The sequence below is a fragment of the Monodon monoceros genome, unplaced genomic scaffold (assembly GCF_005190385.1).
Source record: "Monodon monoceros isolate NGI ecotype Baffin Bay Population unplaced genomic scaffold, NGI_Narwhal_1 Super_Scaffold_18, whole genome shotgun sequence".
Lineage (NCBI taxonomy): Eukaryota > Metazoa > Chordata > Mammalia > Artiodactyla > Monodontidae > Monodon > Monodon monoceros.
In genome coordinates, this window is record NW_021703774.1 from 51,362,401 (window position 1) to 51,387,073 (window position 24,673).

General features: G+C 45.5%; 1 protein-coding gene across 3 annotated transcripts in view; it reads left to right on the forward strand.

The window, feature by feature from the left end:
• The window catches only part of ASTN1 (astrotactin 1), a 323,626-nt gene that overhangs the window by 283,613 nt on the left and 15,340 nt on the right, over positions 1 to 24,673 (forward strand). For all 3 annotated transcript variants that reach the window (XM_029231191.1, XM_029231192.1, XM_029231190.1), the window contains exons 17-21: positions 1,189 to 1,457; positions 11,003 to 11,136; positions 14,724 to 14,875; positions 15,918 to 16,053; positions 22,205 to 22,305. In XM_029231191.1, the coding sequence (XP_029087024.1) occupies positions 1,189 to 1,457; positions 11,003 to 11,136; positions 14,724 to 14,875; positions 15,918 to 16,053; positions 22,205 to 22,305 (792 nt within the window). The remainder of the gene's footprint in view (positions 1 to 1,188; positions 1,458 to 11,002; positions 11,137 to 14,723; positions 14,876 to 15,917; positions 16,054 to 22,204; positions 22,306 to 24,673) is intronic.

Below are 24,673 nucleotides of genomic sequence, written 5' to 3' on the forward strand. Positions count from 1 at the left end.
CCAACCAGTTTCCCCAAAGATCTGGTCCCTCAAGCTCGGCACTCTTGATGAGCCTGAGAACCAGAAGGAACATTCTGTGTCTGCCTGTTGTTTCCAAAAGCCCAGCCATCTCCCTGAAATTGTTTCATGTTCGGGCATACAACTGTGCACAAAGGACCAGGGATCTCCTAAGGAACCCAGAGCTTTTTGTTAGCAGATTCTACTTCCATCTTTCTTTAGACTTAATAAATTAAATGAAAAATTATGAAGGCTTGGAAGAGAAATGTCAAGCAATGCTTTCTTCCATAGGGAAGAACTCTTCTGGTAGGCATTTCCAATGTTTGTCACCAAAAATAAATCAAGAGCTTCCCCAAATACCTTTTACTCATCAGTCAAGGGCAATGTGGACCCATCTTTCAGGCTTTGTAGTGCAAATCTTTTTGAAAAAGTCAAACTTCCTTCTGTATCTTTAATACATTGATTAATAATGAAGCAGAGAAGTCCTGTTATTCCCTCTGACTTAACGGCTTTAGGATCAGACAAGACTGGATTTAAATTTCAGATCTCACTGTATACTAGCTGTGTGATCTTGAGGCTCTTGGCCTCACTTTCCTCATCTATGAAATGGGTGTAATGATAGAACTCATGCGGAGAGTTGTTATAGGGGTTAAGGGAGATCTTTAAGAGATCTCACTTTCACTGTACAGACTTGATAAATCTTACTGATAGTTACGATTAAAACTATGATGATGGTGCTTCAACATGCACTAGCCGTTGTGTTCTGTGCTCTAAAAATAGTTGGCTATTTATAACCAATGCTAGAGGTAGGTATTATTAATATCTTCATTTTTGGGTGAAGAAAATGATTCATAGAATAATCACTGCTATTATTGTTTATATTACTGATGACAGCCATAAATCCTGCACAGGTACAGCAGAAGCATCCGTCTGAAAGGATCCGTGGCGCTGGTGATTCACAGAAAGGAAGAAAACCTGGTCTCACATTTGGAAGGGTCATTTCCAGCTGTGTGGGTTTCTGGGAGGATGGGCTCCCCACATTGAGTGGGATAACAGCATCACATTCTTACCCCCTCAGAGTCATTTTCTGACCTCTCAAGGACTTGAGTCTAGCACTCAGGGGCCACGAGGCCATGCAAGTCCCTGCTCTTTCACCTCCCTCACTGTTCCTTTTTATTTTGTGTCTGCCAGGCAACTCCCCATCCGACGAGTCAGAGGAGCGGGAAAGAGACCCCAAGGTGCTGACATTCCCAGAATACATTGCCAGCTTGTCAGAGTCTGGCACCAAGCGCATGGCGGCTGGAGTCCGCATGGAGTGCCAGAGCAAGGGACGGTGCCCCTCGTCCTGCCCCCTGTGTCATGTGACATCCAGCCCTGACACCCCTGCCGAGCCAGTTCTGCTGGAGGTGACCAGAGCAGCCCCCATCTATGAACTGGTCACCAACAACCAGACGCAGAGGGTAAGAGGCCTGGGACTCGGGGTTCAAGGTGGCATCAGCAGCAACAAAGGGCTTTCCAAATGGCCTGAGGGGTGACAGGGTCAGCTGAGCTCAACGCTACAATATGGAGAGTGAGACTTTTTATTTAACTACTCCAGCCACCTAATTTGCTTAGATTTGCATTTTTGCATATTAAATCAAATCAATGCATCTGCGACACCCATGGTGATGACTCAGGAGTCACCGCTTGGCATTTGTACGGGTCTTTGAGCAACAAGGGCTGGAAGGAGGAAGGGAGATAAGGAGGCATGGCAATCACAGTCACCAAAGCTTTGTTCAGAAAGCCTCAGGGGGTGGTCGTGGGAGGGGACTCAGCAGTACCACGCCCTTGTTGGCCCGGCAGGTGGGCCAGCTCCCCTAACTGATCCAGGACTGGGTCAGCTAGGCTAGAAGGAGCACATTAGGTGCAGATCCCCAAGGGAAGGATCTGCCCACCTTAGTCTGGAGGGGGTTGGTTTTCTGCCCATCACTCTGACTCTTAAGAACAAAACTCCACGTCCATGCAGATCTTTCTGCCTTATATTATGCAGCTGGGTCATGACATTTCCCAGCCACTCCTCTTTTTCCTCTGCCCCTCCCTTTCCCAAGGTGCTAGCAGGAAATGAATGGACCCAAAAGGGTAAGCTAAATAAATGCAGCAGAGGCAGTGACTTACCTCATTTCCTAGCTCTCTGATCTTCTCAAGGACGTTAAAAAGAGAGCGGGTCAAAACACAGACAACAACGACAACAATGACAAAAACAGAAAACACAAAAGCTCAGGGTGGGGGACTTCTGAGACTAGGCAAAGCCACTTTGGGGAAAAGATATAGTAGAGTCACAGCAGTGAGCTGCTTGCCTGCCTGAGAGGTGTGTCTCTCCAGGTGGGGTGATAATTGCTTTCTCTTTTCTCTTTCAAGGGACACCTGGTGCATCACAGTTTGTTTCATAGGTGATGCTCAAACCGACAGGAGGGATTTTGCATGTGTGTGTGTTTCTCTCGCCTCTCTGCCTCTGCTACAGATACCTCATTGAGTGTTTGAAAATAAGGTTTTTCACAGGAACCAAAAAGATAAATTGTTCCTTTGGCCTGCAAATTTCTCTTCACTCTGATAGAAGTGACTATGGGAAGAGAAGTGGGAGAGAAGAGACCACTGGAGGTGGGCTTGAAAGGATGATGAGAAGGAGGGGCTTGTGTCACCATGGAAACCCCAAAACTGCAGTGCTTTTAATCCAATGCCCAGCCCTCCCCTTACATGTCCCACTCTGTCTTCTGTGAGCACCCAAGGCTGCTTCTCTGAGCACCCCAGGAGCTCCTGTGCACTTGCCTGGGAGCAGCAGAATCAGGGAGCTCACGCATAGAACCATCCTATGGGACAGGGCATGCGAAGCTGCCGACAGGGAAGAGCTTGGCGGGAGAGGGGGGCCTGGAGCCCCTGCTTCCTGTCAGGCCAGTACCAGCAGAATGAGGAAGCTGAAGATGTTTTGTCTTTAGCAACGCCCCTTTCTGGATCCCCTGCTTGCCAGAATTTAGCCCCTCTCTGTCTCCCTGCACTGGTCTTAGGAGAGTGGTTGAGAGATACCTCCCATCTGGCCATATTTTGAACCTTTAATTTCTAAACACATAGAAAGGTGGCCTGAGCAGGAGTTCAGTCACCATATATTCTCTCTTCTTCCTTAGACATTGTCTGTGTCCACCATTCCCTCCACTCCTCTGCTTTTCTTTCTAATTGTGCCCTTTCTACAAAGGAATAGAGATGAGGAGTGATGAAGCAAAGGACCAGTGGAGGGGAGCTAAGTCCTGGCATTAGTAACTCGCTGTGTTCCTATCCCTACTTGCCTGGCAGATCATCAGGCCAGTTTTCCAACCTCTTGGCCTCACTGTCTTCCTTCTGTCGGACTAAATAATCTCCAGTGCCATATTTCAGTCTAGTCTGTGACTGCAATCTAGAAACAAGTAGATCAAACCATATGACAAACCAGGTGTGTCAAACCCAACAAACTTGAAGTCACCACCTTCCACCCTAAACTATACCTGCTTGTGCTTCCACTTCAGTGAACGGCATTCTTTTCTACCAAGTTGCCCAAACTGGAGACCAAGGATGCTTCCTAGACTTTTCTTGTCCCTAACATCTAATCCATCATCTAGGGCCACAAATATCTCAAATCCGTCCTCTTTTTATTATACCCCCTGTCACAGCCTAACTATTTCAGTCATCTATTGTAATATCAAGCCACCATCTTCTTGTTACAGTAGCCTTCTTACTGGTTTCCCTGTTAGACCAGTCAGAGTCATCTAACTAATTAGTCTTAAGGCTAATACGAACTTCTGATCATATAGCAGCAAGGTAATTCAGTGGCTCTGCAGAATCTATTGAATAAATCTAAAGTCCTTAGCACCTCCTTACAAGGGCAGTTCACTCTCCGATTTTGTCTTCGCTTACATGGTTAGTCTGTACCCACTCTATACTTTATGCTCTATCCTCCAAAATTTAACTCCTTGTACCTCCTTAAACAAAACGCATTTTCTCCCATGCATCTGACCCTTCAGACTTGCAACTCTTTCTCCCGGAAGTGCCTTTTCCCACATCACTGCCACTGGCAAACTCTTAACTGTTACTTCCAAGTTTCAGCTCAAACATGACTCTCCCTTACACTCCCAGGCCAACCCGCTGTTCCGTCGTGTAGCTCCCACTGTATATGTGCATACATCTTTTAAAGCATGCATCACCTACCATCCTAGGGTTTATATAGTTGTTCACTCTCCTCTAGACTGTGAGAAACTTTCTCTTCTATGGAATCCCAGCGCCCAGCAGTGGTCACACATAGTTGGCATTCTGCAGAATGAATGAACGAAGTGATGAATAAATGGACAGATGAATGGATAGATGAACTTGGCTTGAAAGTTCAGCTCCTTGGACTTCCCTGGTGGCGCAGTGGTTAAGAATCCGCCTGCCAATGCAGGGGACATGGGGTTTGAGCCCTGGCCCGGGAAGATCCCACATGCCTCGGAGCAACTAAGCCTGTGCTCCACAACTACTGAACCTGCGCTCTAGAGCCCACAAGCCACAACTACTGAGCCCGTGTGCCACAACTACTTAAGTCTGTGTGCCTAGAGCCTGTGCTCCACAACAAGAGAAGCCACCGCGGTAAGAAGCCCACGCACAGCAAGGAAGAGTAGCCCCCGCTCGCCACAACTAGAGAAAACCTACGCGCAGCAATGAAGACCCAATGCAGCCAAAAATAAAAATAAATAAAATAAATAAATTTATATATTAATAAAAAGTTCAGCTGCTTTCCTTAGAGAAAAATAATAAAAATTGGAAAATTCGATTTCTTTTCTGGAATCAGGATTAAATCTAATAACAAACAAGGATTCCTATGGAATGCCTGGCACATTGTAGGTACTAAGAAAAATGTAGTTTTCCTTTCTCTTCCTTTCCCAAAGCGTTCCTTCTTGATTCCTCTCTTGTACCCTCATCCTACCTACACAGTTACCTCTCGCCCAGGATTTAGAGAGTAGGAACTCTCAGCGAATGGTCTGAAACGGCATTTAGAATGTTTGTCATCATATGTATTGTCATCAATAACTTTGGAAGGAAAATCTGATCAGGTTGCTCCCCTGTTTGAAACACTTTGATGGTTTCCTGTTGCTCTTAGAATGTGACACCCACCCCCACATGGTGTCCTAAGAATTTTGTAATCAGCCTGCCACCCTCTCAATTTCTTAGCATCTCTTTGCCCCCGCCCCCGCTCTGTCTCTTACAGCAAGATGAACTTTTTCTTAGTTGATTTTAGAAGTCAAGTTTCTTGCAGGCTAAAGTCTTCTTAATATTGGTTTTTCTACCTGGAATACTTCCCCAAGCTTTGTGACCGGATTACTCTTGACCTATCCCTCCAAGCTCATGGAGGCCTTCCCAAACTCCTCCGTGAGATTGGCCCCTCCTTGTCCCTTCTGCCACCATTTCACCCTTTTCTGGAGCCCTTATCACAGTTCTGGGTATTTATATAACTTTTGTTTGTTTATTATTTAGCTGTAAGACTTAATGCAAGCAGGGGCCATATATATCTTACGCACTGTATCCTTAATGCTTAGGACAGGAAATCGTTCCTACAGGTGCTTAGCCAATAATAGTTGATTGAAGACTGTAGGGCAGCAGCCATGATGTCTTCTTTATTCTGCTCATCTCAAAGGATGTCTGTTTTCCTAGTTAAAGAAAATACACCTTTTGATTTGAATTTGGTTTAGTCAGGTAAAGCATAAAGTGAGCACCTACTGTGAACTGGTATTCATCCTGGGAGCTGGTGGATATGGTGTTAATCAAGAGGGCTTGATGTTTCCATCAAGCCTGAGATGTAAAATCCGTCCTGTTACCCATTTACTAACCTGTGGCCATGAGCAAGTTACCTAACCTTTTGGACTCTAAGTGTCCTCCACTGTGAATCATGATAGCTGTCTAACATAGAGCTCAAATTAAAGTGTTACTGAGCCAAACTCGGGTCTGCTCACCCACGCACAGTAAAGTCAATCTACTGACACCAGATTGTGGTGAAGGAAAATGCAGCGTTTATTGTAAAGGTGCCAATACAAGGAGGACAGGTGGCTTGTGCTCTAAAACCCCAAACTCCCCAAAGGCTTTCAGGAAAACAGTTTTAAAGCCCAGGTGAGGGAGAGGGGTTGCAGGGTGTGTGATCAACTTGTGCACAGTTCTCTGATTGCTTGATGGTGTGGTAACAGGCCGCTGTCGCAGGGGTTAACATTATCAGTCCTTAGGCTCCAGGAGGCCTGAGGGCTACTTGCTCATGGTCATCAAGTAGTTAACATCTTCCATTTGCTGGGCGGGTTTCACATCTGTAAAACAACTCAGGAAATGTGCATCAGATACTATTATCTAGGCACTTCAGAGAGGAGCTAAAGCAGAGGTATGGGGGAAGGGTCTGCCCCCAGAAAGCTCCATAGGGTCTGCTCCCTTACAAAAGTGTTAGCATTTAAAGGGCTTTGTCTCCTTAGGTAGGTTTATTCCTAGGTATTTTATTCTTTTTGTTGCAATGGTAAATGAGAGTGTTTCCTTAATTTCTCTTTCAGAGTTTTCATCATTAGTGTATAGGAATGCAAGAGATTTCTGTGCATTAATTTTATATCCTGCTACTTTACCAAATTCATTGACTAGCTCTAGTAGTTTTCTGGTAACATCTTTGGGATTCTCTAGGTACAGTATCATATCATGTGCAAACAGTGACAGTTTTACTTCTTCTTTTCTGATTTGGATTCTTTTTATTTCTTTTTCTTCTCTGATTGCTGTGGTTAAACTTCCAAAACTATGTTGAATACTAGTGGTGAGAGTGTGCAACCTTTTCTTGTTCCTGATCTTAGTAGAAATGGATTCAGTTTTTCACCACTGAGAATGATGTTGGCTGTGGGTTTGTCATATACGGCCTTTATTATGTTGAGGTAAGTTCCCTCTATGCCTACTTTCTGGAGAGTTTTTAACCATAAAAACTTATACCTACAATTTAAATGTTGAATTTTGTCAAAAGCTTTTTCTGCAACTATTGAGATGATCATATGTTTTTTCTCCTTCAGTTTGTTAATGTGGTGTATCACATTGATTGATTTGTGTATATTGAAGAATCCTTGCTTTCCTGAGATAAACCCCACTTGATCATGGTGTATGATCCTTTTAATGTGCTGTTGGATTCTGTTTGCTAGTATTTTGTTGAGGATTTTTGCATCTATGTTCATCAGTGATATTGGTCTGTAGTTTTCTTTTTTTGTGACATCTTTGTCTGGTTTTGGTATCAAGGTGATGGTGGCCTTGTAGAATGATTTTGGGAGTGTTCCTCCCTCTGCTATATTTTGGAAGAGTATGAGAAGGATGGGTGTTTGCTCTTCTCTAAATGTTTGATAGAATTTGACTGTGAATCCGTCTGCTCCTGGGCTTTTGTTTGTTGGAGGATTTTTCATCACAGTTTCAATTTCAGTGCTTGTGATTGATTTGTTTATATTTTCTATTTCTTCCTAGTTCAGTCTCGGGAAGTTGTGCTTTTCTAAGAATTTGTCCATTTCTTCCAGGTTGTCCATTTTTATTGGCATATAGTTGCTTGTAGTAATCCCTCCTGAGCCTTTGTATTTCTGCAATGTCAGTAGTTACTTCTCCTTTGACAAAAGACCTATATGCAGAAAACTGTAAGACACTGATGATGGAAATTAAAGATGATACAAACAGATGGAGAGATATACCATGTTCTTGGATTGGAAGAATCAACATTGTGAAAATGACTATACTACCCAAAGCAATCTGCAGATTCAGTGCAATCCCTATCGAACTACCAGTGGCATTTTTCATAGAACTAGAACAAAAAAATTTCACAATTTGTATGGAAACACAAAAGACCCCGAAGAGCCAAAGCAATCTTGAGAAAGAAAAATGGAGCTGGAGGAATCAGGCTCCCTGACTTCAGACTATACTACAAAGCTACAGTAATCAAGACAGTATGGTACTGTCACAAAAACAGAAATATAGATCAATGGAACAGGATAGAAAGCCCTAGATAAACACACATACATATGGTCACCTTATCTTTGATAAAAGAGGCAAGAGTATACAATGGAGAAAAGACAGCCTCTTCAATAAATGGTGCTGGGAAAACTGGACAGCTACATGAAAAAGAATGAAATTAGGACACTCCCTAACACCATACACAAAAATAAACTCAAAATGGATTAAAGACCTAAATGTAAGGTCAGACACTATAAAACTCTTAGAGGAAAACATAGGCAGAACACTCTATGACATACATCACAGCAAGATCCTTTTTGACCCACCTCCTAGAGAAATGGAAATAATAACAAAAATAAACAAATGGGACCTAATGAAACTTAAAAGCTTTTGCACAGCAAAGGAAGCCTTAAATGAGACAAAAAGACAACCCTCAGAATGGGAGAAAATGTTGAAGCAACTGACAAAGGATTAATCTCCACAATTTATAAGCAGCTCATGCAGCTCAATAACAAAATAACAAACAACCCAATCCAAAAATGGGCAGAAGACCTAAGTAGACATTTCTCCACAGAAGATATACAGATTGCCAATAAACACATGAAAGGACGCTCAACATCACTAATCATTAGAGAAATGCAAATCAAAACTCTGATGAGGTATCATCTCACACCAGTCAGAATGGCCATCATCAAAAAATCTACAAACAATAAATGCTGGAGAGGGTGTGGAGAAAAGGGAACCCTCCTGCACTGCTGGTGGGAATGTAAATTGATACAGCCACTATGGAGAACAGTATGGAGGTTCCTTAAAAAACAAAAAGTAGAACTACCATACGACCCAGCAATCCCACTACTGGGCATATACCCTGAGAAAGCCATAATTCAAAAAGAGTCATGTACCACAGCGTTCATTGCAGCTCTATTTACAATAGCCAGGTCATGGAAGCAACCTAAGTGTCCACTGACAGATGAATGGATAAAGAAGATGTGACACATGTATGCAATGGAGTATTACTCAGCCATAAAAAGAAAACGAGATTGAGTTATTTGTAGTGAGGTGGATGGACCTAGAGTCTGTCATACAGAGTGAAGTAAGTCAGAAAGAGAAAAACAAATACTGTATGCTAACAAATATATATGGAATTTAAAATAAAAATTGGTTCTGATGAACCTAGGGGCAGGACAGGAATAAAGCTGCAGATATAGAGAATGGACTTGAGGACATGGGGAGGGGGAAGTGTAAGCTGGGATGAAGTGAGAGAGTGGCATGGGCATATATACACTACCAAATGTAAAATCGATAGCTAGTGGGAAGCCACCACATAGCACAGGGAGATCAGCTCAGTGCTTTGTGACCACGTAGAGGGGTGGTATAGGGAGGGTGGGAGGGAGATGCAAGAGGGAGGAGATATGGGGATATATGTATACGTATAGCTGATTCACTTTGTTATCCAGCAGAAACTAACACACCATTGTAAAGCAATTATACTCCAATAAAGATGTTTAAAAAAAATAGGGAAAAAAATAAATTAAGGGCTTTGTAAATTCTAAAGCTCTACACAAATCATAGTGATAACAGAGAATCCCTGCTCCCTTGAGGCTCCCAATCCAAGGAGGGGGGTCAGTATGGACTTTATGTAAGCTCTTCTAACCTGGGATGGATGGGACATAGGATACTGGCTTTGGACTTGAACATGTTGTATTTTGTAGGATTATCTCTTCTTTTCCTTATCCTCTTCTCTTTTTTTCTTTCTTTTAATTGTTTGGCCTAAAACTTTCCAGGATAGCTGTTTCATTTCTCTAATTTATCCATTATGTGTGGGTGTGGTGAGGATGAAACAGAGGGAAGAGAATCAAAGGAAAAGCAGAGGCTGCAGAGGTTGAGTTGACCTGGAGAGAAAGCCCTGAGCTTGCCCTGCAGCTGTCTCAGGCTCTCCCCCACCCTGGGCTGGGGTTGAGGCAGCAGGGCCTCACACAGGGCTCAGTGCCTGTCAGGACCCAGTTCCTCACCAGGGACTTGCCCCTCTCATAAGTTCTGTTCCCTCAGTGATCTAATTTTATCTTGTTGTCCTTTAATTGAATAGTGAATATCTGCTGTGAAACCACTGTATGTAAAGACTTACTCCAGGTTCTATGTTATTAACAAGCTTCCACACAAGACGCAACCCTGTCATTTAAAGACAATAACAATTGCTGTTATTTATTGATGACCGACATGTACTATTTATATGCAGCTAATGTGTGCATAGCATAGGCACTATGCCATGCCCTTTGGCATGTATTTATTCATCTCTAACTGTCACAACATCCTTATAAGGAAAGTGCTGTTTTTATCCCACTTTACCATTGAGGAGCCTGAGTTTATGTAATTTGCCCAAGGTCACATGGCAGTGGTTGGCAGAGCTGGAGTTCTCACCTAGAGGGACTGCCCCAGAGCACGGCTCTTAGCCTATGTGTCACGTGGTTTCTACCTACTACGAGGAAAGAGAGGTCTAATGCATAATCACAACCGAAAGCAGAACTGCATAAATGTTGTAAGTGAGATACAAGGCATGCTGAAGGAACGCAGAGGAGATACTGGGGCAGCGTGAAGAGGGCAGAGAAGGATGTTCAGAGAGGCAGCTGAGAAAAGGCTGAGTGCCTCTGGCCCGGGGGAGAGTGGTCAAGACTGGCCCTGCTGAGCGTATGGGGAAGAGGTCATGGCTCTAGAGCCCTAGGTGTGGAGTGATGGTGCGGAATGGGAGGGAGGGAGAGGCGAGGTGGAGTCAGACTTGATTCCAAGATGACAGCCCTCAACCACAGGGATGAACTATTATGCTAATGAGACAGAGACACCCTACGGGTCCTACAGGGTCCAGGCGTCCCAGAAACACTCTTCTGGGGTAGAAGTAAATGGAGACGTGGTGCTACAGGCTGCTGACTAGAGTTATTTAGGGCCAAGCAGAGCCCTGATGCTCTGTCTCATTACTCTGGGGACCCAGCCCTGGCTCCCTGATGCTTACTCTTTTCTCTGCCCTCTCTTGCAGCTCTTGCTGGAGGCCACCATGAGCTCCCTCTGGTGCTCCGGGACCGGAGATGTCATCGAGGACTGGTGTCGATGTGACCCCACCGCTTTCGGAACTGATGGACTCCCTGCCTGTGCGCCTCTCCCACAGCCCGTGTATGATTCCCTTTCTCGGCCTTTCTCTTGCTTGTGTGCCTCGCCATTATTCTGCAAACATATGTTAAAGAGTGTCTACTCTTTTCCAAGCAATGGGCTGGGTCCTGGGGAACAGAAAGAAAAATATGGTGCAGTACCTGCCTTAGGGGCGCTTTCAGTCTTCTAGGGAGGCAAGTGAACCAATTTAACAGTAGCAGAGATGGTAGGATAAGAGTTATATGAGACATTTAAAGACAGTGTGAAAAGGGAATAGTCGAGTCTGAATTTGAAGAATAGTGAAGGCTTCATAAAGGACATAGCACTTGAATTTCTCCCCAAAGGTGGAGAAAGCAGGACAGCATGGCTAGAAGAAAAGAGGGGTAAATGTATTGTTGCCGTGGAGGAAGATAGAAGTCAGTAATAAGGCCCAGGACAGCAACACACTTACTGGGTGTCGGGCACAGTGTGAAGCAGTTAGGTACTGTTATCACCACCACCACCACCTTTAACAGACAGGGAAATGGATTCCGATGGACTGAATAGTTTTTCCATGGTCGTAGAGCAGGAAGCAGGGCCATAGGTAAGAGACCGTGATCTTAACCATAATAGTATAGTACACAGAGGCTACAACTCAGAGATGACTTTGGGTAGAACCAACAGGGTTTGGTGACTGATTGACTGTGGGAGTGAGAAGGAAGGAAAAGTGGAGAATGGACTTAAGACTTATGACCTCAGTGGCTGGGACGATGACCTCAGTGGCTGGGACGATGAATAGGCTACAGCTGAGAAAAGAAGCGTCCCAGGATAAGCAGGTTCGAGGAGGAGGTTGGTTCCCTTTGGACCTGCCTGAGAATTATAGTGGGGCAGTCGTATAGAAATAGTCAGCGGTCATGAGGAAAGATGATCTGGAGCCCTATAACAAAGTAAACGCTCGAGATAAGAAGATTGAACTCAGCCCCAAAGAAATGAGAAATGGAACCACAGCTATGAGAAAGGATGCTCCAGAATGACTGTCATCTGGGAAGAGCAGAGGGTCAGGGATGTGCATTAAGGGGCATCTGCATTTGAGGGGTGGACAAAGTACAAAGGGCTGCAAAGGTGGCTGAAAATGAACATGTCCAGTTTTCATACACTCAGAGGAAGGCTGAACAGAACTGGCTGAACTCATGTAAAGGGCAGGAAACCCTGTTGGCCTCGAATGTGGCATCTGTCATGGGAGTGAAGCACAGAAATGTTGTGTCTAATAAAGAGGGATGGTAGGACGAGCTGGAGGAGCCTGGATTGGTAAGGCAAAGAGAGCCCAAAGGGAGGATCCTGACTCAGTAACTGGAGGGCTGAGTAAGCAGGAGCAAAATGGCAGGAGGAAACCAGCAAGTGAGAGGCTGGTCTGTGTGCATACTGCTATCTGGTCTGTTCCGTGAAAGTGTGGGTGGGCCTTAAAGGGCCAGGACTGAGCAGGAAGAACATTGAGAAAGAGGAGAACACAGTGGTACAGGGTCATCACAAGCCAATGTCTTCTTTCGTCTACAGGCCTTCTCTATGTGGGCCATTTTAGACACGCCAGCCATTGGCTTCTTGCTCTTTACAGCCATGACTTAGACCTCTCAGCTCAAAAGAGAGTCAAGCTCATTATTAGTAAAAGGTCTTTCCTTTGGCAGAAAGGGAACTCTAGAAGATGGTGCTTCTAGCCTGATTCACCAGCTAAGAGAGCTACCTTTGACACACAACACTAAATCAGGTGGATGCCAGATCTAGCCATTGGTGTCCTAGGGCTGATTTCATTTCAAAATCTGCATTTACTAAATGTCATAGCAAAAGAGATCTAATTGGGCTAAATTTCCATAAACAGGAACATCTACAAAGGACTTCACTTTTCTTGTCAACTCTAGTCACTTCTTCCAGCAGCAAACCGTAATTTCTTGAATTTTTATCAGTAGTTGGATATAGGAATGCACTCTAGTTTTACACTAGCCTGTTTAAGTCATACACACTCCTATTTCTCAGTAGAGGCCAGCCTCAGTCCATGTTTTCACGGAATCTGAGTTCTCAGTAAGGCTTAGTTACTTAAGCTTCCTAATGCTTTTTTCTTCAAAATAGCCCTCTGCATATTATTCTAATTAATGAATACCTGCACTGTTTTGGGTCTGTTCCATCTTTAATGTCATATGCAAACTATGCACTCCTTCATAGTAAGCCACTAAAGAGCATGTGGTTTGTGTTATTCTCCCACCAGTTGAATTCCTCACTGTTGCTCCCACAGCTTCCCATGATGTCTTGTTAAAGTTCTTATCACACATTATTACAATCACATGCATAATTTGTATGTTGGTCTAGTGACCACTCCATAAGAGAAGGGGCTGGAGTTGGCTTTTGCACCAGTGCACCTTCAGCACCGAGCACATTCTTGTAAGTAGTGGGTGCTTAATAAATATTTGTTGAATTGAAATTGAACATTGCTTTGATGGGATCCATCCACAGTACCTTGCCTGGGGATCCTTGAGACCAATGACACATCTGGTGAGCTGAGTGGAGGCTAGAGCACCAGGATTATGGGTGGTCATGAGATATGGGAGCAAAGGTTGGGAATGAATGGCAGAGACTCATGTAAGGGAGGGAGGCTGGTGTGAGATGAACAGGGAAAACTCCCTAAAGCCAGTGGTCTAGGAAGAAACAGGGGACAAGAAGCAAGTGGGAAACCTAACACACACACATGATGTCAGAACAAGGCAGAGAATTGAAACCTCTTGGATCATTGGAAGATCCATGCCAATGAATGTTAATAGTGTTTGAGTCTCTACAATAGTGTTTATTGAGTCTCTACTAGTATAAAGAGTTATGAGATGGCAGAGTGGTCAAAATGGACAATTTACATGACACAAGGAGACAATGAATTGGGAAAAGCAAGGCAAGACTAGAGTCTGGAATCAGGATATTCATAGAAACCCAAGAGTAAAGACAGAAACTGAAATCAGAACCTGAGTGTGCAGACGTAGGACAATGCCCTGAGGAGAACTTGACATGTGTCCAACTTTCTCTGGCCCAGTAAAGCCCCCTATGAGCATTACCTGCAAACTGAGCACGTGTTAGTACCCGTAGCAAGAGGGGAAGCCAGGGTTCCGCCAGCAGGGCAATCCTGTAATGTTCTTGAAGCTGAGCTGACTGTCCTTCTTAATGCAGAGCTCTCCCAGACATCACCTTTAGTGGGCCTTGGTATGAGCATTATAGGCACATTTTCTTATTTTTCAAGAGCAAACCCAGAAATTACATTTTCAAGCCCTATAAAGTGCTACTCCAAAGGCCCTATCCACTAACCCTGTAAAATGCAGGCATTCCTTCATCTTTGACTCACCTGCTTATTTATTTATTTACAAATATATGTTGAGTTCCCAATTTGTGACAGGCACTTAGATGAACAAAATATAGACTTTAAGGATCTTCAAGAATTTTTATTTTACAGTGAAGGAGACACACCCTCAAAGAAATCATCCTAGTGGTTGGTTAAGAAAGGTTAGAAAGAAGAGTTTACGCTATAATAATAATTGAGAAGGTGGCCAGTAGTGGTATTGGGGCTGGGCCCCCATTTCATGTTTCTTGCTGTCTGCACTCAGGCTCAGACTCTCCACGGTTCATGAGCCCAGCAGCACCCTCGTGGTCCTGGAATGGGAACACTCAGAGCCTCCAATCGGGGTGCAGATTGTAGATTACCTCATCCGTCAAGAAAAGGTCACTGACAGGATGGACCACTCCAAGGTGGAGACAGGTGAGCATCTCCCACTTCACAGGCTCATCTTGATCCAGGGTGGCAAAAAGAAAAGAAAAGGAAAATGTCCTGCCTCCTGGCTTTGCCCTGAGTCCCCAGGCAACGTAGGAGGAGCAGGGAGAAGCAGCAGCAGCTATCCTTTCCATTTGAGAGTTTTTGCATGGTGAGCATCTGGCAAAGTCTTGTTTTAATTTTGTTTTTGTTTATGAAAGAGGTGTCCATTTCATTGTCTCTAGGCACACAAAGAAACAACAATACAGTACACTAGTTATCCTAGCCCATAATTAGGAAACAATTCTGTGTTAACCACTGCCATGATTACAGAAAAAGTTTCTTTGCTAATAACCCCAACTCCCCACCCCATCCAGGCAAAAGCATGTAGAAACAGATGTGCTTATTACCCCATGTCTTATCCTAAAGCAAACCTTGCTTTTGCCAGGTACAGCTAGAAGAGAGACGTCTGAAAGGAGTGGAAACACCCCATGAAAAATGTTTCATGCCTTAGTATTTCACTGTCTATACATAGGGAAAGGTGAACATAAATCATTCCTAAAACTGACGCATGAGTATGGGCACCAGCAGGGTGGTAGCATCCACAGTCTAGTGCAGGGTAAATAGCTTCTGGTGAAACTATCACTGTGGCTTGGAAACATATGCACTGCCTTTGGGCATGGAGCGCTGGCTACGGCTTCTTCCGAGGCTCTTTCCTGATGCGCACAGGTACCGCAAAGGTCTGGTAATGACCATTGACCAGAACAGCTGTTTTCTGCCCAAGCCAAGAACATGTCATAAAAGAGCTTGCAGATGTGCTATGTATATCTTGCCTTGGTTGTCTCAGCTAACTCTGGACAGATGGCTCCAAACTGATTAAGTATGAAACAGAAAAGACCATTCCTTCTGGGTCTCCTTGCCCTACTAGGAATTTGAGAAGACCAGGGACCGAGTGATTTTAATGTTAAGTTCTAACGGAGTCAGTCCCAACCAGGTGTTGCTTGGCCATCCCTGTTTCTCATGCTTTTTCCATTCCTTCCCCTCTGGGCAGAAACGGTGCTGAGCTTTGTTGACGACATCATCTCCGGAGCGAAGTCTCCTTGTGCGATGCCCTCTCAGGTCCCGGACAAGCAGCTCACCACCATCTCTCTGATCATACAATGCCTGGAACCTGACACCATCTACATGTGAGTGACAGACACCTGTCTAGTTATTCCTTACCCTGAATGCCCCCAGACTTTTAGCTGGTTCCTTTTAGCTGCTTGAGTTCCTTTAGAGACTTCGAAAAACATGAGTGTCTCAAGTCTTGTCTCAATCAGCATTATAGAGAATCTTCTCGGTATTGGAGGGGGAGGACCAAGAAAGATAATATAGTCCCATCCTAGTTTGCAACATATAAACAACTAACGTTAACATCAGGCCGATTGAAATTAAAGCTAGATGTAAAAGAGCAAGGAACCTGTTGTAGAAAAGAAAGAGGTGATTCTTTCTAACTAGAGAGGACGTCATCTGAATTAGGTTGTGTAGAATTTCAGTAGGAAGCATAGCGTTGGAAAAGGCACACTGGGTGAGCGGCGAGTAGACAACAGGGTAGAAGCAGGTAGTGAATAAAGGGGACAGAAGAAGGCGAGCCTGGGAAACTGGAGTGAATGCTGTTAAGTCAGAGGAGATGATTAATTTTGTTTTGGAGGAAAGGAGTAGAATACCAAGAACTCTGCTCTAGTGGCATTGAAATAGATGTTTACAGAGGTGAGAGATGGTCTTTCTTCAAAGAAAGTACAGCGAGCTCCTGCATTGTGGCACTTGGAACAGCTCTATTCTTTCTGGTAGCTCTTCCCCGTTTCCCTCGGTGCTCTGGGAACAACAGTAAAGTATTCGCGAAACAGACATAAAAGATACCAAGAGAGGAGAGAGAGTGATGGAATCTTAAGTCATGACGGGAAAATTGCGCAGGCGGGGGGTGAAGGCAGAATTCATAGCGATGTAGTTCTGCGACTCTTTGACCCCCATCAGTATGAAAAACATTTAACAGCTTACAGATGAGGTCATGGGAACAGAGTCAAGGTTTCTGGAATAAATCATTTCCATTTCCGTAGTGGAAGAGTTCAAAGATGAAAAGCACTGGAAATGTGAGTGGCGTGGATTGCAAGATGAACTTAGATGCTCAGGCTGAATACCTTCAGTACGGGAAGGAGATGTGACCAAGGGGCCAGGCTGATGAAAGTAAAACACATAAAGACAAGTGGTATTCTGGAGGGGCTGGAAAATATAGAGAGACATAAATGGTAATAGTAGGACAAAGGAAAATCTACTTAGGATTCTCATCAGATGGCCTGAGATTTGGGCAGTCTGGCCCTTCATTAGGAGGGGAACAGGTAAAAGGAACAAAGATTTGGGAACATGGAACACCTAACCTGCTGTAAATGCCTCAAACTCAGTGAAACTGGAATTACCATTTATAATGAGGGCCCACTAATTCCTGTCACTAAGTAACAAACGTTAATTAGGAATTTCAAAGTTCCTACAAGCACGAGGCTGGCATGGTTGTCCGTTAGGAGTGCCAGCCCTTACCCACTCTGGGACCCTCCTCATATGGGCCTTGGTCTGGCTACATTTCACAGAGACCCGAGGCCGATGGCTTCTCCCACTCTGCTATCCTAGGTGAGCTTCTAGTGTCTCCCTCTTAAGTCTTGTAAAACACAAACGTTCTGTCAAGATTGATTGCTGAAGAAATTAAGAGACAGTGCACTGGGCAGAGGGAAAAACAGCCAACCTCCACTAGGTGGCGCTGCAGATCATGTGCAGAGAGCGTGCAGGCGGGCCTGGGAGAGACGTTCCTCCTTGCAGAGCCATCGAGTGGACCAGAGCTTCAGTCCCTGGTGCAAGGACAGGAGCCCTGCGTTAAGAGTTGAGAACACATGGGCCCCAAACCTGATTTTGTTTCTAACCACTAAGTGATTAAGCAGAACACTGAACGTTTCTGCAACTAAGTTTTCTTATCTGTAATATGGAGGAAGGCAGCCTTCATTTACGGAGGGTTCACTACGTGTAGGTGCTTCTGGGAACCACCACCCCCGACCCTGTGAGATTAGGGTTATTGTTCCCATTTTATAGATGAGGAAACTGAGGTTCAGCAACGCTGAGTAACTTCCTCAGAATCACACAGCTTGTTGTCTGGGTGTGGCGGGTGGTTAAGAATTGAATCAAGGTTTGCATTCTCTTATCTGCGTCTCACTCCCCAGCCAGTCCAGGCTACTGGAAGGATCGAGCAAGATCTTATAACTCAAGTGAAAGCATAGAGCTAGCTGGCTCTTCACCTGGGGTCCACGGAGGCAGAATGGCCTTTCAGTATAGATGGCTTACTTTGTCATCCTGTGCACTTTGATGCATTGGAAAAGCATTATTCTGAGAAGGGTCGACTGTACAAAAACAGTTAAGAATCCTGGTTGAAAGAGATCTTAAAGTGTGTCCGGTACTCTGTCTTCATTTTACAGATGAGGAAACTGAGGCCAGAGTGGGGAAGTGACTCCCTGGCCTTGTAGCCTACCACACCCCACCGCAGCGTGCCCTCACAGCAGAGCCGCTGCCTTAGGGGACATGAGACAACGAACAGATAATTCAGAAAAAGGGAGTGGATTTGGAGCCATCTGTAGAAACCACCACACCTGGAGGGGGCAAGTGTGAAAGTCGCAGACAGAGACAGTCAGCCCCTGGCAGGAGGCCCAAGGATACTCCATGCACTTCAAGTTTCAGTCCTTTAAAACATCAGCCCTGGAGCCAGAGCAGGGCTGCGTTGGTTCACACGCACGCACGCACGCACACACACACACACAATATACATGTCGTCACACAGGCTCTAACAACAGGCTGAACAGTCCCAGCAGCCAGGCAGAGGTGGAAAGGGCCTGGGAGCTTTGGACGAGACAGTGAATGGACTTACACATTATCCCTCTGGATTGGGAGCAGGGCTTATCTCTTCTGTCCAGTAATTCCGGCTATAATCCTCTTACTATCCTATGAGTGTCCAGGGTGGAAATGCTGCTGCTGACTATAAACGGAGGACCTTCCTGAAATAACTGCACACGACATTTCCACATGAAACGTGTAGAGTGTTCCCCAGGCTTGCTTCAGTAGTAAAAATAATCTGACTACTCCTCAGGGTCCCTCCAGGACCGAGGGAGCCAGGACCGCTGAGGATGGTTTTTTAGGTCAGGCATCCTCTCTACTTAGAAGGATGTGGGAAGACTTTTGTTTCCTAATAAAGGTAAGGGCTTTGCTATTAAAAATGGTAAGGACTTAGGACCCTAAATTTTTTTACTAATTGCCCGGTGAGAATAATGAGAATTAATTACAGCATACACAATTTCATCCCAGCCCAAGATCCAATAGAGTTAGTGGGAACTCACAGCAGGATTGAGCACAAAGCAAACTCTGAGGAGTGGGACAAGCGGGAAGGGGTGAGGATTAACTGCATCCCAGGCACTGAGAGAGAGCGTCCATCTGACAGCCACTTTGGTACCTGAAGCTTAGGACATTTCTCAGGGAATTTCTCCAGGGAAGTTGCTAAAAATTAAAGGTTCAAGGTTAAATAAGGGTGCACTACAAAAGGTGGCTGGAACCTACCATAGACAGCCTAGGGCAGGTGACCCCTAAGCTTGTAAATATCCAGGCAGACAGCATCATGTAGCCCATGTAGCAAGATGCCAGCCCTGACCTGGAGTCCCAAGGCGATGCTCGGGGCCCTGGGAGGCGGATGGGAAAAGATGAAGCAGGGCCGTCTTACAGAGGACAGGACAGCAGGCAGTCTGGATCTCGGGGGCGGGGGGCGGGCTCAGGAGTGTGGGCTCAGTCACCCAGTTGTGGAGGGACCAGTGAAGGAAGAGAGCACAGAGGTGAGAACCGTGTCCCTGGGCCTGGCTCACACTAGCAGCCCTGTGACTTTGCCAGTGCCTGGGCAACAAACAGGGCTTCCTATCTCCTGACTCTGATGAGAAGGGGCAGCCAGAAGTGGGATCAGGGCAGAGTCTGCAACAAAGATCAAGCGACCCACCTCTGAGCAGGGAGACGGACTTCCTACACGTCAGGGGCCCTGTCGTCAGGATCTCCAGTGAGAGAGATTCCTGCTCCATGAAGGGTACATGAGGGTGAGGAGGAATTCACCCATCTGGGAACCCCTGATCAAGAGGTGCAGGTCTGCAGTCTGCCCTGGGTACCTCTGGGCCCATCTCTGAGAAACAGCTCAAGGTGGTCTGGAGCAGAAGGGCAGAGGAGGGAGTTGAGACCTGGCCTGAGACCGGCTTGTGGGATACGACTGGGAAATGGAGCAGTGCCAGACAGGGTAGAGCGGACATGCTGGCTTCAGGTTTGGTGGCCTCAGTCACATTTCTAGAAATAGTAGCAAAAGGCTGATCAGGTGTGTATATGGGGGGTGGGGAATGATGCAAAATTCCAGGGGCTGCCATTGCTCGGGGTCCAGGCAGCCCAGTGTGTGAGGCTGGATGCAAAGGGCTCACTCAGACCTGGGAGGGGAGGGATGGTGACGGGGGAGAAGCCAGTCCCTGGATTTCGGATCAGGGTGGGAGAGGGGTTTAGTACTAGGTAAGGTGGTAGATCCGAACTAAGTAGCAAGACAAGAAGCAGAGGACAGTAGAACGGACAGAGACACCTTGTGCACATAAGATGAGAAAGCCAAGCACCTGGTCCTTGTCTGACTGACAGCAAGGAGGTTGGGCGGTCCCGCGGGAGCGCACGGGCAGGTCTGCACCCAGCTGGGCCAGCACATCCAGTGGGATGTGATTCCAGCATGAGACTGGAGAAGGCAGAGGGAGGGAAGACAACACATCAGGACACACAGCTTCTTAACACTGACCGTTTCCTGGGCTTCTCTGTGGGGAGGCAGTTGTAGATGCAAGGCTGTCTTTTCTCTGCTGAGAGAAACTTATATTTCCTGACGGAATCATTAGGCAATTTCCATTCCTTTTCTACCTCATCGGTTCAGCTGTCTGAGGCTCATTTACCTTAACATGTACCTGGCCCCTCTGTCTTGGGGCATCTTTCTTCTTTTCACATCTCTTTCTCCCTGTAGCTCTGCCAAGAGGAAAGAAAATCCAGACTTGCCAATAAATGCAACCTCCCATGGCGACACAGCAAAAGAGAAAGAGACAAGAAAAGCAGCATTAATGATTTGCTTTAGACTCACTAGATTAGTTGTTAGAGGTCCCGGGCACCGACACCAGAGGTTATCTTCATGGTTATATTCAAATTCCTGTCTGAGTAGCAGAACCTGGCGTCGCTCTTTCCTCTCCATCGAATTCCATCACCCAAGGGGGAAATTTTACATTCAGCCTTTGATGGCCGGGTCTTCATCCTCTTCCTGATGTGTGTGTGTGTGTGTGTGTGTGTGTGTGTGTGTGTGTGTGTGTTGAAGGGTGGAGGGGGCTCTTAAAACCACATCTTCTCGTTGCCAGGGGTAGCATAAGGTTTCCACTCTGGACTCCTGGTCCACGGCGGGGAGCATCTAAGTGGGTCAGAAGGAACTGCATACAGGAGATAGAGCCCCTAGTCACAGGCACGTCAGGACCCCCCAGCTCTGGTGCTTTCACTTCTGACTTAAAGAGGAGAATAGTCCTCAGTGCTCGGCATAAAAGCCTCAACTGGGTACAAGATGAACAGAACAGAATTAATATAATTTATGCAATGTCATTGAGCTCCAGGTACTGCGCTAGGTCTTCCTGTGCTTTATTATCTCATTTAATCATCGCAATGACCTACAAGCAGTTTTATTATCAGCTCCATTTCACAGAATAGGGAAAGTAAAGCTCAGAGGAGTTAACTAACAACTCCACATGGCAGGGAGTGGAGGCTTCAGACCCACTTCAGACCATCTGTTTCCACAGATACATGCTCTTTCCCTCAGCTTGGTGGTTGTCAGAATGGAACTGGCATCAGAATCACCTGGAAGGCTTGTCATAGCACAGATCTTTGTCGCCACCCCTAGAGTTTCTGATTCAGTAGGTCTGGCATGGGGCATGAGAATGGTCATTACTATCAACTTCCCCAGTGATGCTGCTGGTCTGGGGACCCCACTTTGAGAACCGTGATGCTCTATGCCGTGATGCTCGCCATGAGGTACTATCCTTAAGACAGCAAATGACAGCCCAACACCTACCAGGAAGCAGCAAGAGGCTCTAGACTGCATACTTTATGACCTGGTGATGGCAGTAAGCACATGGCAGGGTGGCGAGAGCAGCCAGGGGCAAACCCGCCCGTCCAGTAAGGCTTGGCTGTCAGCTGGACCGCAGGTTCTCTCTGTTAATGCTACCCTCCCCTCCCTGCCAGGTTCACCCTGTGGGGAGTGGACAACACAGGACGACGCTCCAGGCCAAGTGACGTGATCGTGAAGACCCCTTGCCCAGTGGTGGATGATGTCAAAGCCCAAGGTAAGAGACACTGAGGCCAGCAGAGTCTGCAGAGGGATGCTCCAGGGACCTCCCCTCGCCATGGGGAAAGGGGGAGCCAGAGAGTCAAACAGAACAACCTGGAGTTCAGCAGGGAAGGGGGAGAATTCAAGGCTCAGGACAGGAGCATCTGCTTTCCAGGAACTCCTCAACCTCTGCCTCTGGCGGAAATCTGCATTGCATCCCATTATTCCACATAGTCTGCAAGTCAGAGAGCCAGTAGGAGATACTGGTGAAAGCCCCAGACACACATGGCAATGCACCAGGTGCTTATGTACATGGTACCAGGTGCTTTAGTACCTGTGACCTCTGCCCTCAGAATGCTGATCGGATAACTTACTCTCTTCATATTTTTTGGTACACATCTGAAAGATTAGCATAGGAAGGCTACAGATTTAGAATTAATTGCTATATCACTCCCTCCCTACCAAAGATGTGCATAGGAAGGCTACAGATTTAGAATTAATTGCTATATCACTCCCTCCCTACCAAAGATGTGTCAGAATCTTCATTCTATATTTTAGAGTTGTTATGGACCAGTTCTTTGGTAAAGAATTGTCCCTCTTCAGTGCAGCAGAATGAGCCCCTGTCAATTAGGAAGAGTTTGTTTTCAGTCAACATCCATTACACGAATAGCACACTTCTCGCTGCTTCTTCTCCTCATGAAGCTCCCTGGAGGTCTTGATATCGTCACTTGCTCTAAGGCTTATTACATCCCCTCCACAACCAGAATTTAACTCTCTTGGGCACCACTTCTGTGGGGCTCTGGCACCAGTTAAAGTGATCTGATCAACTAGTAATTTCTATTAACAGTTGGACAGCTAACGGACCGATAGCATACGCACATTAACAGAGATGGTGACTGATGCTAGAAGTTTAGGTTGTGCAAGTTTTAATAAGAGAAATGCTGTTGCCAAGCTGGCATGTGGTACCCCTCAAATCACCTTAACTGTGGCTCCTGACTCCAGCTGTATGAAGTTGGCTATGAGTTGACACAATCCCACAATGTTCAAAGGGTGATTCAAAGCCACAGTGGGCAGAGACCTAGACCTACTTTAATTAAAATCACTGATGCTGTAGCACTTTACACCTTCTGAAAGGACTTTCATTTATTGCCTCATTTAACATGCATGGCATGTTAAAGGCACTGTTATTTTCAACACAGAAATCTGATCACATAACGCCTCTTCTTACAACTCTTTAATGAATTGCTATTCCTCTTGTGATGAAGATCAAAATATGTAACAGGCATATTAGGACTTAAATGGAGGGACCCTTGCCCACTTCACCAGCCTCTTCTTGCCCACACTCCCCATCAATCTCTGTATTTCCTGAAGCCTCACTGCCTTTCTCAGTTCCTCCAACACACCATTTCCATTTCCAACACGGAGGCTTTGCATGTGTTAGTCTCACTACCTCAAATACTCTCCAATTCCACCCCTTTCACTGATTAACTCCTCTCAGCCTGCAGATCTCAGAGCAAGTGTCCTTCCTCAGTACGGAAGGGGTCCAGGGCCACTGCTAGATGCCCTCATAGTACCATGTTTCTTTCTTTCAGAACATTTATCTCAGTTTGTTATTATAATGCCTTGTTCAATATCTATTTACCTCATTAGACAGTGAGTTCCATGAGAGCAGAGTTCTGTTCTCTGTTTGCCTATGATTATGTCCCTAACACTTAGAAAGGAGCATGGTGACTGACTCGTTCCAGGAAACGTAGACTCTGGAGTCAGACCACCCAGGGTCAAATTTCTGCTCTACCATCTAACTACTTGACCTTGAGCAGGTTACTTCACCTTGTGCCTCAGTTTACTACTCTGTAAAATGGGGTGGGGCATAATGGTACCCTAGATAGTAAGTTTCTAGTGAGAGTTAAATTAGTGAATTTATGTAAAGTGTTTTTAAGTGCCTGTCCAGTAGTAAGTATTCAGTAAATATTAAGGATTGTGGGATTTTGTCCCTCATGGTCAACCTGATACAACTGGAGTCAGGAGCCATGAACAGGATGATTTTCAGGCTACTAGCACATCAGCTTAGACACAATATTTCTTTTATTGAAACTTTCCCAACCTAAACTTCCAGCATCAGTCAATGTCTCTGTTAAGATCATTAACCATGCCTAGAGTTTGTTCTCAAGTAGGAACTCAATAAATATTTATTTATTTATGTACTTATTTATTTTTATTGGAGGATAATTGCTTTACAATGATGTGTTAGTTTCTGCTATACAGCAAAGTGAATCAGCTATATGTATACATATATCCTCTCCCTCTTGGACATCCCACCCCCCTAATCCCACCCATCTAGGTCATCACAGAGCACCAAGCTGAGCTTCCTGTGCTTTATAGCA